The 17,722-nt window shown below is 50.0% G+C and overlaps 1 protein-coding gene across 1 annotated transcript in view; it reads left to right on the top strand.

Moving 5' to 3' along the window:
- The first annotated feature begins 440 nt into the window (after positions 1–440).
- RIMS4 (regulating synaptic membrane exocytosis 4) overlaps positions 441–17,722 on the top strand; it is a 61,185-nt gene continuing 43,903 nt past the window's right edge. The window contains exon 1 of the mRNA XM_087749916.1: positions 441–745. Within this exon, the coding sequence (XP_087606042.1) occupies positions 649–745 (97 nt within the window). The 5' untranslated portion in view covers positions 441–648. The remainder of the gene's footprint in view (positions 746–17,722) is intronic.

A 17,722-nucleotide genomic window follows, 5' to 3' on the forward strand; every position in this document is an offset into this window, starting at 1 on the left:
GCGGGAGGGATGGGTCCCCCCGTGTCCGCCTCAGGGGAGCGGCTGCCCCCCGAGATGGCTGGCTGCGGGGCTGGGGAGCTGCTCCTCGAATGACACCGGTGCCGTTTGTCTTCCCGCCTCTCCTCTTTTGGAAGAAACCTCCTCAGAGTCCCAAGATCGTTCTGGGGGGACACGCACGGGGCCCGGGCCAGGGCCGGGGCCGGGGCCGGGGCCGTGTGAGGAGCCGCGGGGCGGGGGAAGGCCCGTCCCGCTTCCCCGGGGCCTCCTCCGCGGCCCCCGCAGGAAAATGGCGGCGGGGGTGAGGGGCCCGCGGCCGCTCTCCCGCCGCGGCCCGGCCCGGCCGCTCCGGTCCCGCCCCTGCGGGCGGCGATTGGCGGCGGCGCTGGCGGGCGTGAGGCGGGGCGGCGGGGCGGGGCGGCGCCCAGAGCGCCGGGCGGCAGCAGGTGGCCGCGCTCCGCACCGCTCCGCTCCGCGCTCCCGCCTCGCCTCCCCTCGCCCCGCCGCCTCACCGCGGCCCCCGCCGCAGCCAAGACGCCGCGGGCCGTGCTCCGAGTGAAGAATGGGGCGGCGAAGCTGGCCAAGCCGCCGGCAGCGGCGGCGGCGGCGGCGGGCGAGGCCCCCGGCGGCGCCCCCGGACCCGGGCTCTTCATGGAGCGGTCGCAGAGCCGCCTCAGCCTCTCCGCCTCCTTCGAGGCCCTGGCCATCTACTTCCCCTGCATGAACAGCTTCGACGAGGAGGACGCGGGTACGGGGCGGCTGCAGCCGGGCCGGTGGGGCTGGGGGCGGGGGGGGGGCCGCTGCCTGTGCCCGTGTCCGTGCGCACCCACGGGCGCCGTGGGAGCGAGGCGGGGGCGGCGCAGGCTGGGGCGCTGCGGGGGGCTTGGGTGGGCCGGCCCTCGCCACGGGTTTGGGGTGTAGGGGTCCCCTCCGCTGCCCGGCGGGGTTTCAGCGTGGGGTGCCCGGGGAAGCGTTTGCGCAGGCGAGCGCGCGCCCGCGGAGGTGAAAAGGGCGAATTTTTTTTCGCGACGACGAAACCCGCTCCCTCTTCTCATCGACGTAGCGAAACCGGGGTGTTCGCAGGTGGAGCGGCTGTCGCGCCCGTCCTCCCCTTGGGCCGCGCTGCGCGAAGCGGTGAAGGGCAGCGCTCGGGGAGAAGGCGTCCGTTCTGCTGGACGCCGCGTCCAGCCTGCCGCTGGCTCCTGCGCCGTGCCCTCCCCGGCTAATTGTTCTGAGGGGTTGTTAGCACAATGCGCCGCGCTGCTTTCGGAGAGCGGAATAAAAGGGATTCCGTTTAAATGAGGGCAAAGTAGGTCGCAAAACACGTACAAAAGCCTTTCGGAATGGACACGGTGATTTTTGCCTGCTTCACAAAGACCTTTCTGCCCTCAAAGAGTTGGCAGTGGTCATAAAATAAGACCAAGCTTCGAAAAGGGGGCTGTTGATAAGGAAAAGTAGGAAAGAAATAACGGGAAAGGAAGGGCGCTGGGTGCTGGGGAAGGTGCTGGGAGTAGAGGGCAGCACAGCCGCTGCGTGGGGAGGGAGGGATGGAGAGCGGTGTATGAGCACCTTCTCTGTTCCCGGCGGCTCTCTTACAAATGAAGGATGTTTTTTCACCGTACACGCTGTACCAGAGACCAGACCTTTAAGTGAATCTTCTGAGCAGCCAATAATAAAAGTTGGTAACTAAGGCGTATTTCAACGCTGGCTGTCATGGTTGCATCCCTCAAAATGCCGGCATGCTCCTTTGTCTAGCGGCTCATCCCGAGATGTGCAGATGCCAGCAGGAATACACGGGCAAATCAGCCCGCTAGCTGCTTCACCTGTAACGCTGTTTTTAACGGAGTTGACGTAAGAATAAATTCATCATCTGATTAACCTAGGATTGTCATCAGCGTTGTGCACGGGTGTCAGGCAGACGATTGTAGCCTCCAACAGACGTATTTTTTTTAAATTTTGTTCTCAGAATTATGCTGATGATTTACTTGCGCTTCATGTTTGGTTTGAATGCTGGGGAGCGCACAAGACAATACGGGAGCTTTGGGAAGTCTCGGCGCTGTTGCTTCAGAAATGATTGATAGCGAGGCACGCTGGAACGCCTCGAACAGCGTTTCGTTCCCTGGCGTCCGACCCCTCTTGCTCTGAGCAGGGTGAAGGTTTAAGTGAGTGCTTCCCCTGCCAGCACTTAGAGAAACGGTTTTGCACTGAATCGTATTTATTCACGCTTACTGAATGCTCATGCATGAATGTTAATAGGCTGCTCTTAATACAACACAAGTGCTTGTCTCTGAATTAAATAAATCTACAATTAAGACCTCATTCTCCAGCAGCTTATTAGTGGATCTCGCCTGCCTGGGTTAGTCTCGTTAGTAAAGCTGCTTGGGGTGACGTTCGGTGCAGCGGGGACGTTGCCGTGCTGCTCCTGTATTTTGTGCCTGTGAGTGTGTATTCAGACACGTACGAGCCAACAGCAAGAAAGAACGTGTGCCGCTTTGTATTTTTTGCGTTAAAACTACAAGCGTATAATTTTCTCAAGAAAATAAATGTCATGAAAGAGAAATGATAAAAGAAATGCTGAAATTGTGCCCGACAAGATTCCCTATTATTCATACCCATGCACGCTCCTGAAATTGAGAGAGATTCTGACCAGTTTGGGTTGCGGTGTGATTTCTGTCAAAAAAAATAGATCTCGATAGCTCGTTCAGGGAGACGAATACTGCACTGGGCAAGATGTTCTTCGTAGGAGATGGCAGGGAAAAAAAATTGATCCCACGAACATTGACAAAGTAAACAATCCCATTTCAAACAGGCACGTCATCCATTTTGTCTGAAGCTGAGAACCACATCTTTACGAGAATAGTCATCCTACGGAAAAAGGAGAGGAGCTGATAAACGGCCAAGCTTACAGGAAACTTGATGTTTTCCTCTGAAGAGGGAAACTGGCCTAAATGAGAGCTCAAATCTACAAATGACAAAAATTCTTGAGGTGTTTCATTTAAGTTACTACAGGTGGGCCAGATTAAAGGGGAGTAAAAAGACATTTGCAGGAGTGCCTATGCTGAGAGCTGTGGCGATGTGGAAACAGCTAGCCATGTCTGGACAATGCTAATGATACCGCCGGGTTCCAGTATTTCCCACTTTTAGTCTGGAAAAATGGCTCTGCTTTTGAAGAATGCTTTTACTTACAGAATATTTCCTTTTCTGCCATGGCCCTTTAGTTCTTCTTTGCTGTCCACCTTCTGGACACTAGGTGAGAAGACTCTTCTCGTCTTCCACAACTCTCCTGCCTGCCACACCACCAGCGCGTCTGGACCGAGTTCCCGGCAGTGAAGCGGATGCAGGTGACGCCCGCTTACGTCTCGGTGCGCAGAAGCAGGCAGCCAGCGTAGGCAGGATAGCAGTAGGATTTGGAGCAAGAAACTGGATCGCTTTTGAATGCTTCCAGAGCGTGAGGGTGATTGAGTTTTAGATGCGTCCTGTGGCAAATAAGGCCACGTGCCTGTCTCTCCAAAGAGGTGGATGTGGACTTGCACGCCTGTGTTGTAATACCTTTTTCATTCCTCAGCTGCCTCTACAAAGAGGACGCTCTGAGCAAACGCTGAGCTCTGTTCACCAGTAAGCTGCAGCGGGGCTTTGAAATAACAGAAATTACTGTCTGCGCTCAATAGTGTAAGGACTCCAGGTTAATAACTCTTTTGATCTCGGCATGGTAATGTTGCTGTCCTTTCTGCTGGCTGAGTGCCGCTGTCTTCGCTCCGTTGAGGTCCCCAGCAATGTCAGGGAAGTTAAGGATTTTGAAACTGCAGTTACTATCATCGTAATTGTTGGTTTAACTCATGCAAATGTCTATCCTGAGCTCTGGTAGTTTTTCAGTTATGGAATAGCAGACTAAAAAGAGGTAAGAATCGATCATGCTCTCTTTGTGTGCATACTTCTAGAAATATGAGCCTTAAATCAGTGCCTACTTCTAACAGTGTGAACACAAGTCTTAGCTGTCCCGAGGATCTGCCGTACGCTTGGTCTTGGTTGGAATCAGCCGTTCGGTATGCTGTGTGGGGACACGTCGGAAGGGACCGAGCTGCCCAGTGGCAAGTGCATGGGGGTCAAAAATAGGGTGTGGAGGATTCATGATGACTGTCGTGACCTACCTTGTAGGCAGCTTGTGAGTCCCAGGTGCAGTTCACAGTTAAAATTGTGGGATTGTGGAATGGGGGTGTATGAAATCCACCTTTGACAGCAGACTTAGCGCAGCCCTGCCCAGTCCAGGATGAGGGACGTCCTTAAGGTTAATGGGGATGTGTTTGCTGGCATGGAGGAGAACCAGCTTGCTCTGTGTGCGGAGCGTGGAGTTTGGAAAATTTGCTAAAGCAGATCAGAACGTGAGGTTTTGGTAAAGAGCAACGGCAACTGACTGGGAGCTGCATGTGCAAAACCCCGTGAGCTTTGGGCAGGGGAGAGGCGGTGGGTTTAGTGTCAGGGACAGTCAGCGTAATGGTGGACCTGCTGGGAGTCGGGAAGCCAGAAGCAGTTCTCAGCTCTGAAGAGGTGAGAGCTTCCAGACGAGGACCCTGTGTACTACAGAGGACAAGGACTACACCTAAAGAAACACGGGTAGGGAAATGCCAAAAATGGCTGAAGGGGATGGGGTTTCCTTAAGCCGCTGTGCCTGAGCTGCAGGATCCAGGAGCACTTTCCAGGCCTGTGTGCTCCAGCTGTGCTGGGGCTTGAGCAGGTGAGATGCAGACACACTCTAGCTCCTTTCTGTTTCGTCATATGTCCTGGTTTCCTCAGGAAGGATGCCCGCCTGCAGTGGCAGAAGGCATCTGAGGCGTGCCCTGACAGGAACACAGATTTGGATGTTTGGGAGACTGTAGCCATGAGTCATATTGCAAATGCAGCTGCCCTGAAGTCCAGGTACAACTTGAGCATCTGCACAAGGGGCAACGCATGTGTTCCTTGCAGGGATCTTGTGCCCGTGAAAGCGTGGAGAGCAGAGAGGCTTTGATCAGGAAGCAGGGGAAGGTACAGAACAACTGCGAGGGACGTGTAAGGGTCCCGCGGGTCGGGACCCCGGCACGGGGACTGTCCAGCTCGGCAGACCTCCGCCCTGGCTATGAGATGGCAGAATCAAATCGCGTCTCAGCCAGCTGGAACCAAGTGTCTGGCAGAGAGAAAATGGTTTCCAAAGTCAAAATGTCTCCTAGATACTGACGGTAAGCCTTCCTCACATCAGCTGCTCGTTCAGAAAAGAGTTGAGTTAGAGATGAAATGCAGCCTAGGCTGCTGCTTTCCCACACTGTCAAGTACTGGCAGATGCACTGCGTTACAATCGAGTGCTTTCAAGAGAAGCTATGTGAAATACTAATTTAATGGATTGATAAAAACATTTAAAACGTTGGGGTGGAAGAACGTGCTGTGGACATGTAGTTTAGTTTAGAATACTCTTTTGTCTGGGTTTTCTCTGTTGAACTTCTCTATAATTTTAAACATTGAACTTCTCTATAATTTTAAACATTGAAGTGTGACAAAGTTATTAAATAGAGAGAGCCCCTATGTGTGTTTTCAAGTTGCCATGTTTATTTCTCAGTTGTATCGGATGGGGGTACATATGGTTTTTAAAGAAAATGATGATTCAAGTCTTTTAACTAGTCCATTTGTATATTTTTTTTTTTTTAAAGGCTTGTGTATCAAACATGTTAAGTCCTTTTGGTGTTTAGTCTGTTTTTCCTTCATTGAAAGTTACCTTTGAAGTTTTGTAAGCCTCTGACTAGTTTTAGTAGTTGTTTGTTAGGTAGGTAACCATGTTCGCACAGTAAACGTACAGGGGACAAGGGAAATTATTCGCGCAGCTGGAATGTTAACTGGTTTTGTTACTAATCTTTTACAAATGAAATGATAGTTCATCCCTGTAACCCTGCAAAGACACAAACTCATCTGGCATTGCTCATCTGGCAATGCATTGCCCCAGGGATGCTGCAGGACAAATCTGAATCAGTCTTGGGGTACACAGGTATGTAGAGAGTTTGCCTGTGGCCTCGTACCTGCTGCGCACCGAGCCAGCGCTCTCGGCTGGTGCGGAGGCAGCAAAAGCCGTGGCTTTTCCCTCCTCTTGCGCAGTAAGGGGTGTCTCCTTGGCCATAGGTTATGCTGCTGATTGTAAGCAATGCCGCTCTCCCTGCCGGGCACGTTCTAGCTCTAGGTAAGCAGATGTTTGTTTTATAAATGGATTAACATTGAGAACAGTTTTAGAAGGGCTGCTATCAAATCAGTCTTTCATCAGAGGAAAGTGTATGAAACGGACCGACGGCCTGGAAGAAGACGCGGTGGGTAATACCTGCGAGGCTGGTGATCTCACACCCGGTCATGAGTTGATCCCGATCATAAATGCACCGACTGACTCTTACACAGCAGATGCGCCTCGTTGGTGCAGAGCTGAACAAGCTGTGCTGTTCCTTACATCTCCTGCGCGCTAACGGCAGCTTCCTGCTCTCTGGATCTGTTGCCGGCATATGTGATCAGTAGACGGCAATTACAGAGGATGGGTTTTGTCTTCCCCTGTGGCCGTGTGAGACCGAAGGAGAGCAGGAGCCCTGCGAATGAGTCGGCACTAGGAACAAGAGATTTGAAACCTCGTCCTCGTTTGTGTTGCTCTTGGTGTTGCGGCCGCGTGCGAGAGCCGTAGTGCTCAGCCAAGTTCACACTGCGCCTGTAGAAATGCAAAGCAAAATGGCAGTCTCTGTCCCAAAGAGCTTACAGTCTGCAGCAAAACCCAACAGACGGGGACGGTTAGACAGATGGGAGAGCGTAGGGGAAGGGTGACGTGGTATCGGTCAGCACTCAGCGTGGCGGGCAGCCTTCCCGCGGCACCGGCTGCCGCCCGCTCCCGTCTCCCACTGGGCGCCCTGGCAGAGCCGTCCAGCATGCCCCAACCTGGATCGTCCACCTGTGCCTCGTGCCGGTGCTGGATATAGGCTGAGGGATTGTTTTAAATGACGTAGGATGGGGGAGGAGAGAGGTGGCGGCTAGCCCTGGGATCTCGAGCGCTGTGCCGCGGCGTGCTGCGTAGCCGTTGCCTTGGTGGTCATCGGGGTGCGGGTTTACAGGGGGGAGGGCACATGGAGGAGGTCACGGGCCTCCTGACGGCGGCACTGTGCTGTCCCCTTAGTTGCAGCACACGCTTGATGTCATGGGAAAGCGCAATATCGTCTCCTTCCCTCGAAGGTGACTGCGTCTGGCCTGACGTACCTCATAGGTGTTCGGCGGATGCCACGTTCCAGCCACGCGTGCAGGAGTTGTAGAGGGCTGGTTGTACGTGACCCCTGCCAGCCACCGGGGAAGGAGATCCCTCCCTCCCTCCCTCCCTCCCTCCCTCCCTCCCTCCCTCTCTCTTTCTCTCTCTCTCTCTCTCTTATTTTGCTGTCAATTTACTTCCAAATAGAAGAGTCTGTCCCTGGAAAGCTTTCTGTCTAGGAGAGACCATTTCCTTACGGCTTCGATTTCATGTGAATTAATTTTCATGCAACATTTATTAATTCAAAAGCACTCTGTTCTCCAGGCTAAAAAAATTGTCTTTACTCTGTCAGATTCCTACATCGGGACAAGTTGTGAAATGCTGTAACTACTTCGCTTCAACGTTTCTGTTTGACAGAATGTATGTATCTGCTTTGTGTAGGGAAGAATTAAGTTTGATTGGAGTAGTTGTTTTGAGGGATAATTTAGCTGTGCAATTATTTTCTGAAGCACTATCTGCTCATGTTTGAGTGCCTTCAGTTAGACTAGAAATGTGACCGTTTTAATTTAGGAAACGGTCTGCGAGTTGCTAATGAGTTTTAGTGGGGCAGTGAGACCTGGCTCGCACAGGCTTCTCAGCCCTGCCATCTTCTCCTCTCTTCCCCACAGACATCTGTCGTGAAGCACCGTTAGCATATTCGAATAAGGATTTCTGGTCTTCTCCAGAGCTCTTCAACGCTATTTGAATATCCATCTATCCAAATGATGTTCCTTTGAGGTTTGGTTTTATTTTCTGGGAGAGGGTGTGAAAACCATGCTGTACTGTATGGGAACGTGTCACGATAGGGATCCTGCAACACAAACGATGCCTCAGTAGGTGCCATTGCTCAAATCATCCGCTGATGGCACGCACAAATTAGGCACGCTCTGCTTTCGCTGTCAAACTCTGCTTGCCTTGGGATCTGCATTCAAGTTACATATTTGGCTTTGCTTTTGCAAAACAGCACGCGTGCAAAGGCTGGGAAGCCCTGGTACGGCCTAACTTCGTGTTGGAATAAAGCAAAGCTCAGCAGCCCTACCTTTTAATCAAATCCAGCCACAGTTAAATCATCGTGGCAGATAACGTTTCAGCTTTGTGCCATGAGAGTGTTATATCATCGTCGTTCAATAAACAAAGAACTCGTACAGCCTTGCAGAAGCCAGTCTGAAACGTTTGAGTGCTCAACAATTTGGAGAGTACAGCGTGTACAGAGGTAAATGTCACATTTTTCTCAAAACTGGTTTATGACTAAGAGGAACTTGTGCTAATGCCTGGGTGTCCTTATTCTTAGAAATGTAGAGGTAGAAGGGGTCCTGAGGAGTTTCTTGTGTCCGCTCCCCATCTAGCTAACCTCTTCCTCTTGAAGTTTACCTTAAAATTTAGCTTAAATTAAGCAGATTACTGTTATCTTGCTCCCAGCAACATGGGAAACAATTGATCACTGCTGTCTTCAGGGCAACTCTTCACATCACAAAACCGTTCTTCGCAGTGCTGATAATTCCAAGCCAGGAAATGACCGTAATCGTGACCATCGCTGCCTGGCATCCCTCCCCCTCCTTTTGCAGCCTCTCAATTTTTGGACCAAAGAAGCTTGTTTGAATTTTTTGCATAGAGCCATTTTCCCAGCATCATGTTGGCCTTGTGGCTGGGCTCGGGACCTTGCAGGAGAAGCAGCGCGGGCGGTGCTCTGGCTCCTGGCAGGGAGCAGTAACTGTCTCCCGCACTTCGTGTGCAATATTCCCGTGAGCGTGCACAGGGCTTTGCAAAAGCGTCCCCGCTCCTGACTCGCGCTCGGGGTATGATCCGTGCCGCTTTCCAGGTCATTCTCCGCAGGACTGCTGCCTGGCTACTCATTCCCTTTCTGGCATTTGTGCATTCAATGTTTTCGGCGTTCTGAAGTTACCGCTTTTTACATGTGCCTTTATTTGGTTTCCTCGTATCGATTTGGAGGGGTGAGCTGTTTTATCCCATCGGTATCGGTCTGAATCCTGTATCTGTTGTTCAGCAAGACCCGTGCTGCTGGGATGTTTGTGGGATTGGGAGGTGGCGTAAATGGCGGTGATAGGGTGCTTTGTCCTCCGGGCTCCAGGAACGCTGCGCCGTTTTGTGGATGGTTTTGGCAGCCAGAGGAGAGCTCTGGAACCGAGGATCCACAGGTGAAGTGCAGCATCCTTGAAAACCTTTGCTTTCGGTGCATCTGGAGTGGCCTGTTTTTTCAGGCACCTTCGCATCGCCTCATTTTGCAGCGCTCGGTCCAAAGGTTGTTGAGGTGTCATTCACACATTTTAATAGCTAGAATAAAGATAATTGTGGTTAATGGTACTTCACATTGGTGACAGAGCTGATTTAAGCGGTTACAGTCTCCGTCCCCGTGGCACGTGTGGTTGTGTCCCTCCTCTCAGGTCTCAGAGCTCGGTGCTGGGGGGTCGGCGCTGCAGAATGAGCCTCCTTGGCAAGGGGATGGCAGCGTCCCCGGTAGACAGGAGCGTGTGGGCACAGCCCGCCCCTCACTCGGCTCCGCGGGCGCTATGGATGAGGCTGACATTTCCCAGTGGTGACAGCTTCCCAGTGGTGTGGGACTTGTGCCAGCTGCCCACCAGCAGTATGCGTATTTACAGTTAGCAGGGAATGTATCCTGCCACGTGGATGGAAAAAAAACATGTTAATTGTGTTGCAGCCAAGATGTCTAAGAAGATTAAGATATTTTTTTGTTGGAAATCCGGCTCCCTGTTTAGCACTTCTCAGCATCCTGGAAAGATTGTGTGGGTGGGTGGTTTTTTCTTTTATTTTTACTATTTACCTTTCCTTTCTTGTATTTGGTGCATGACATCACAGCAGTAGTGAAAAGTTAGGAAAATTTGATTCAAGATTTTGAGGTTGCTGCTTTATATCCATATTTGGGTCTTAATCAGATTGTCAGGAAAATAAACGAGAAGGCTTTTCCTCTCTTGAATGCCTGTTAGACTTCCAGCTGTTGTAGTTGGCTCGTTTCTGGATGGCGGTATCGCGACATATCGGACCCAGTAGCCTGCTCACGTTCAGTTCATGCTGCCGTCCCTCTGGGGAGCCCTGTTCGCTGCCGTGAGATCTCACCGGTGGCCCATGGGATTAGAGCAATTGCTCTGCAGCAGCTCTGCAGAGCCCTTTCACCTTTATAGGAGTTTAATTAAACTTATGATAAAGGTGGCTAGTGGTCCAGACTAACTTTTGAGGCTTGACAGTATGCTGGTTCCCCCAAGTTCCCCCCAAACCAGAAGGAATTGCAGTCACAACCCAGTGTTACATTTCAACGGTTTGGTACATTTGTCAAAAAAACACGCGTTTTTGTGTGGGTTGATCCCCATACATCTGCCTTTGTGAATCACGTAGTCCACAGTTGCAAGTAGACGGGAAAATGTTGGGTAGTATTACCTGCTGTGCCTCAAGATAAAACACAAGCTTTCTGCAATGAGCGTTGTTTTGACAACAAGAGTCTGTGCTCGTTTTAAATATTGAATATGCAAAGTTGGGCATTTTCAAAAATGCCTGGGAGTTTTGGTCTCTAGTATTTGTTGACAGGGAATGGGATTCGGGGCCGTACCTGCCTTCAGCAGCTCAGAAAACCATCCCGCAGCCCCGCAAGCGTGGGGCCGCGACTCTGCCGCTCTGGTCGTACGAAGCCGGCTCGAGCGGGGGAGCAGGCTGGCCCTCCGACTCTGCCGTTCAAAGAAGCGGATGAAGGAACACTGAAAATGCTGGTCTGGAAAGCAGGGCAAGCAATGCCGAAAGCAGGCGTGCAGGCCAGCGCTCAGCCTGGCAGACAGCGCATATTAAATCAGGGTGATTTGTGGAACTGTTTCTGTTAAAAGCTTCCTCGTGCACTTCAGAAAGCGGAGCTGCCAGATTGGTCAAAACCCAATACCCAGACAGTTTGAATTGGCTGCCGGCTGCAGTAATAACCGTGGCGAAACTCGTAACAGCCGTTTCATGCGGGCTTTGCAGGCTGCCACATCGCTGCTGCTTCGCAGCAAACACAGTGTCAAAATGTTACGCGGTACGAGGACATTTCCATGGTAACGTTAGCATCCCATGACACCCGTTCTTGTACTGCGGTGTCGGTGTGTGCTGTCATCGTTGTACTTTCTTCATCCATCTGGGGCCATCCATCCTGATCGCATGGATCTCTTCAGTGACTGCTAGTAGTTATGGGGCTGATGGTGGAAGAGACGCTCTCTCTGGGCTGTCGGGTGTCTTAAATACGGCAAGCGTTCCTTCTTTTAGCGTAGCAACTCTCACATAATTAATCTTAAAAGCACTTGGTTTTCCTTTGTGCCGCGCTAAAAAAGTGGCTTTCCCTCTGGGATCAGGCAGCTCGCTGCAATAGCTGTTTCGGCATCAGAGGCACCCACGCTCCCGTGTCCCAGCTCTTTGTCAGGCAACTGGGATCGCTCAGTTCGTGAAGATGCTCCAGTCTTGTTTCGGGTCCGATCCTTTCAGCCTGGAGAACGCTTAGCGCCGATTCCCACCTGCATCCTGACGGCGGTCTGCTCCCTCCTCCCCTTCCTTCGCAGGAGCCCCCAGCTGCGCCGGGCCCTGCCGACCACCGGGCCGCTTCTGGACTGAGGTCTTTGGGTCGAGGCTCATCCATGGCCATCGCCTGCTTTCATTCGTGTCTTGATCAATGGTTTTGGCCTGCCTGGGGATGCTTCAGTGTTTTATACTGCAGTAACGATGTCCTGCTAGGATTCTCAGTATTCCCCCTGGGGTTTTTCCCCTTTTCTTTCCGTGTTTCTGTATTTCCACCAGGTGATGTTTTTCAAAATTAGCACCATGGTTTTTGGTTTTTTTTTTACTGTGCAGGCAACACATGTTTATTGGCTTCTTTCCCTTGCCATAGAGAAGGCCATTCTCAATATTTTATTGATAAGCTAGAGCTTTGGCAAGAAATAATAACGGTAAAGATGTTTTCTGTATGGCATCCCCTGGACCTTCCACTAGTGCACATTTTTCACTTCTGCTTGGTACTTTGTAAGAGCAGTAGAGAGTGCCAGCACTTAGTTATTGTGCACGCGTAGGTTCTGGAAATGGCACGGGTAAAGCGACAGTCATTTCACTAAGGATGTGCCTGCCCGAAGTGCATAAGTTATGGATGTGCAGTCTGGGTCTGAGGGTGCACAGCAAGGCTATTTCTCACACAACGGTGCTGTAGCATAAAGGGATCGTGTATGATAAAACCCAGCGCTGGCAATTTTAACGTCGGGTCTAAAGTATTTCACTTGAAGGGACTGAGAGGATAAATGTGAGACTTGAGAAAGCCCAGGTTGAGACAGGGGAAGGAGCAGAACCCGGCTCTCGGTCCTCTCTGTTCCTCAGGACCCGCTGCTGGACTGATTCACGGCAATAATTCTCAGCTCTCCCGTTTTGCCTAGGGCTCTGCTTTGAGCCATGCCAGAGCCCCAAGTTCTCTTGCTATAAACTTGTCTTTCATCTTTTCCCACTGAATTCCTAGCTTCTGCCTAGGAACAGGAGCAGGTCTGTTCCTGCGACCTGCCTGCTCTGTCTCTGCAGAAACACTCTTGCTGCTCCGGGGCAGCAGGCAGCTACAATGTCCTAAACTCAGTTTTTCCCAAGACCCAACCCAAGCCAAGTGCCTCTAAAGCTGGCATCGTGTCGGCCCTATTTCAATGTTTTTCTATTTCTGTCTCAGTACTGCCTGGCTTACCTACTAGAGAGCTCTATGAAATATTGCATGGTCGGTTGAGGCAAAATTTGGCTTGCTGCTCTAGGAATAGTACCAGGCAAATTATCCACAGTCCGTTTTAGCTGGTGAATTTGACTCCGTTTTCACGGTCTCTTCGCCGCGGCCGTCTGCTGCAGAGAGACAGCAAGCCTGTAGGACAGATTGGCTGTGAAAATCAGGAAGTCTTATTTCAGGCCATCAATTTATTTAATTTCCTGAAACCTAGAAAACTGTTTCTTTCCTAAAACACCTTTCCCCTAGAGCCCTAAGACGGGGTTTCTGAGGATCGCCTGTACAGGGTACGAGCTGCAGGAAAAATGTTGGGGGCGGGGAGACGTGAATCCTGAAGCGGTGACAACATGACGACCTGAAAATGTTTCAGTGATCAAAATATTCATTAATAATTTCCCAGGCTGCTGTCAGCTTTGTTAAGAATGTGCTTTTATGTACGAGCTGACCAGTACAGAAGTGTTCCGCGAGTGTCAGTAATGCAGATTAAAGCTGCGTTTGGCCTCTGATATTCAGTAAATGGTTTGGAAACTGGATTTTGCCTGCTCTAATGCTAAACAACTATGTCAGGAAAGATTCTCAGCCTTTTATTTCAGTTTGTAAGGGGGGAAAAAAAGCTTAACATCTTGATATGAGTACATCTTACAAGGTTTAGACATTGTAAAAGATTTAGTGACCTGCTCTCTCAAGCTCTTATAGTCATCAGATTTGAGAGGAAATTGTAGTCAAAAGTGAACATTTTGGGACTTGCTGGTCTAGGTGGTCTAGTAGTTGACCTGTTTTTCCCCTTGATATTCCTGTGCTTATCTCTTCAGACCTGCAGGTGTTCAGTCCACTAAGGCTGCAGTGCAGAAAGGGGAACGGAGCTGCGAAACTAGGACAGACTTGGGATTATATTTAACGATGTTCTATTTCGACTTGACAACCAGCTATCGAACACCTACAAGTTTGCAACTGTGATTCACTCGGAAGCTGACGTAACTGATGTCACGTTGTATTAATAGCTACAGAATTGTAACTGCTTTTAGCAATGAGATTCATTAACAGCCTCTACAAACACAGTGACAATGGGCTGAAAACCTGAAAATATTAGGTGTATATAAAAATGGATTATGCCATAAAGGAGCCTCCCTGTGCTGCCAAATGTGTTTACAGCAAGTTCTTGCGGGTGTTATGCATAATGATTCCTCTTCATCACTTTCAGTAGGTCCTACTGATAGCAAAAGGTGTTTGAGGACTGATCCACACTCTAAATTAATTAAGAGCTGCTGATCTAATGGGGTTACACGACGTGAGTGTATTCGGGAGTTACTGTGTCCGCAGCGTTTTTCTTGGCAAGTGGAAGCTGTCCTGCCAATTCCTGCACGGTGCTGATGTTGCTTTGGGAGGTGTTTGGACCTTTACTTGTTTTAGTTGAACGTTTTGGCTTCAAGGAGAAGTGTTGTTGTGACAAACCATGCCTAGACGATATTCTTCAAGCTGTACTAAGTGCATTGAGTTCAGCTCCCCTTTGAGCTTTGCACGCTTTCCTCGGTGTGGGCTGCTAGCCCCCTCTGAAGAGATGGGCGGGGAGGAGGTGGAGGTGTTCACTGCTTCCTACTGTCATCTTTGAAGGCACTGAATTAGTCACTAACGATGGTGGCTGGTCCTCACCAGCCTCTGAGGTCCTCACCCCTCTGCGCGCTGGGGGTGAATGAGTGAGTTACAATTCCAGGCTCTTAGTAAAGTCGTCTCTGCGTTATGTACGTGCAGTTTGAAGGTTTGCATCACTGGCATGATAGGTCAAGACGTTGTAGAAGTGAAATGAAAACTGAGATTCGAGAGAGGGAGTGTTCAGGATGGTGTTGGCTCCGTGTTGAGCTGTGTAGTCGGACTCGTTGCTGGGAGTGGATCTGTGGACCCGGACATTTGGGCTGAGATTTCTAATGCTCCGGGTACCTCCAAGAGCTAGGCCATTGCTCCTTACAGCCCTCAGTCATCTGCTCCTCTCGGTTCCTTCTTTCCCTTCTTTCTCTTATAGACATCACTGCCTCTTCTCTCCCTTCTGGCCATGAATAATTCAATTGTGTTTAAGTTTTCAGGTGATGTCTGCTCTGTCTCATTCATCTATCACCCGTTTTTGGCGTCTGTCATTTGGATGTGACTTTGCTTTCGCTGACCTGTGACTCTTAGGCTGGCCTCGTGCACTGACTAATGGAGACGGAGAGTCTCCTGAGACCAGCAGGAATGGTTGGCTCAGGACACAGCAAAATTGCAAATAACAGTCCCTTGAAAATGGGACTGTCCTGCATGGGGAGCAAAATTCCCTCTTTTGAGAAGATGGGAATCCTGGGCATTTTTTCCCCTTTCTCATTGTTCTTTTTTACAAGGTTAGAAACCTTGTTTTCAAGTCCACCACCAAATACTCATTCACCCTTCCTCCCCTAGCGTTGTAAGTAGCTGTCCAGATAATTAAGTACAGTTGATCATCTTCCAGTAACACTGTTTATATTTTAAATGTCGCAGTAGCAAACGATGCGCTGGGCACGTAACACAGCAAGTGATCAAACCACTTCTGGCTCAACGTGTCTGTGTTGAAACGGCCTATGACAGTGGAGGAGGGTAATTAGAAAGACGCGTAGAATGGGATTGAAAAAAGATGTGAAAATAAGCAGAAGGATTTGAAAAGGATTAGGAGAGTAAATGACAAACCAGTAGTTAAATGGTGCATGATTAATGACTGTAGAAGTAAAGGGTTGACTAAATATTGTGACTCTGTAATGGCTGCCCCAAAGTAATAGAAAATACTTTATTCAGAAGACTCCAGAAGTGGATTTATATCGACACATATGCTGACTCCGGGTTTAGACCTGTTTCTTAGACTTGGCTTAGGTCAAGATGCGCATCCCCCGAGATGCTTTCCTGGTTGACCTGATGATCTGAGATTCATCTTCCGTCTTTAATGTTAATGATCAGCATCAAAATACCAGGTACCCCACTGAAATGCTGTGAGATGGTTTATCCCTCTTCCGAGCCTTGGTACAGGTGGGAGCATCAAAACTGTTTGGAGTCACACAGGCAATTGGTGGCTCGTTTCCTGATATTGAAGGGAATTACATCTGTACTGGAGCTGTTCTCCTAGTGCTGCAAAACTGATCGGTGTGTGCAAAAAGAGCCCGAAGAAGGTGCAACTTCCACAGTGCTTAGAGGAGTAAGTAGGAGTCGCTCTCAGTAACGTGGAGTTGCTGGATTTAACTCTTTGTCTTAATACCGACTTTGTCACGTCTTTTAGGTAACGCCTGAGCTGGGACTGGATTTTATCTCTGCTTTCTTGTCACTGCATCTAAAATTCTGATTTTCGAGGAGGTACTGAACTGAAAAGGAGGACTTTGAGCAAACTCTGACATTTCTCTTTTCTGTAGTATCTGTGTCTCCCTGCTGTTTTAGGATCAGTGCTCGCGTTGTTCCTAGCCATGTTTTCCCTTCAAACTGGGCCTACAGCCATTCTCGGATCTGCTCTCTTGTGTCTTAGAGGAAACAAAGTTGTATATGAATCTGTTTTAAAGTTCAAGATTTGTCTCAAACCGATAAAAGCCCACAGAAGTGAAAGTGCCATCCTAATTCTGAGATGCTTTGACCAAAGACATGCGATTGATGTAAATTTTCCATTGGGAGCACTGAAGCAGAGCTGCAGGATTGGGAAACTTTGGCTGCAGCTGAGTTTGGCTCTCGGGAAGAACATTTGCTGTTAATATTGCAGTTTGGAGCCTCAGTTAAGTTATTCTGTAACCTTTGATTTGTGGCACGTGTGCTCCCTAGAGGGTAGGGAGCTATGGAGGGCATCTGCTGTCTGTGCTGGGAAGGACACGGCCAGCGTTGGAGGCAGCAGTTTGTCTGGTTTTCTCCCTTTTCTTTAAAACAAAATCTCATTACTGTCAAAAGTAACATTTTTTTCCTTTTACTGCTTATTTATGACAACAGAGCTGGACGTAAGTAATGGTACGTAATTGTTACGAGTTTCTTGTTTCTTTAGCAGGAGCGCGCTCAGTTTCTGTTTCCCCACCAGGTTCTTTGGGGCTTTCAGGTTGTGTTGGGAGGGAAGAGAAAAACTTTTTCAAATAGGTGAATCTGACTGTAAAATCACAGAAACTGGAATAACGTGTGAGTGGGAAGGGAACAGATTTAGGACTCTGAACTGGTTTTGACTCCTTTTTGGAAGTCTACGTTTCGGTTGGCGCTCCTCCCCGCCTGTTAAGGACTGTTGCAGGCACAGCTGAGCTGGTTCCACCTCTCCTTGGCACCCGCGCCGGGGCTCTGCCGGCTCCCGCCGTCACCCGCGGCCTCTTGGATGCTCAGGCTGCAGCCTGGGCATAGCTGGAGCATCTCTCCTCCCCGGTCCCCTGGCTCTTGCTTCTTGTGGCGGATAGGAGGCTGAGTTGTACCCGGCGTTTCCTTTGGTGGGGCACCAACTCAAATCTCTCTTCTGTCCATGGGTGCTTGTTTTCATGAATCTTTGGGAATATGCTACTTCTGAAACCTGACCTCTCTGCCCAGTGTAGGTTAAAGGTTCAGAAGTTATGGAGGATGGAAAAAGAGGAGAGACAAGTCTTGTTTCCAGAGGCAGCTCAGTTGAAAAGGTTATCTTTGCTCTGCAGAGCGGGGAAACTACTGCTCCTGGGTTGTGTGCTTAGAGCGAGGGTGGGATTTGCAAAGATATTTAGACACCTAAAGAGCCCCCAGAGCTTTAA

Source organism: Nipponia nippon, unplaced genomic scaffold (assembly GCF_047370975.1).
Source record: "Nipponia nippon isolate SJK-2023a ecotype South Korea unplaced genomic scaffold, ASM4737097v1 scaffold_13, whole genome shotgun sequence".
NCBI classification, from domain to species: Eukaryota; Metazoa; Chordata; class Aves; order Pelecaniformes; family Threskiornithidae; genus Nipponia; species Nipponia nippon.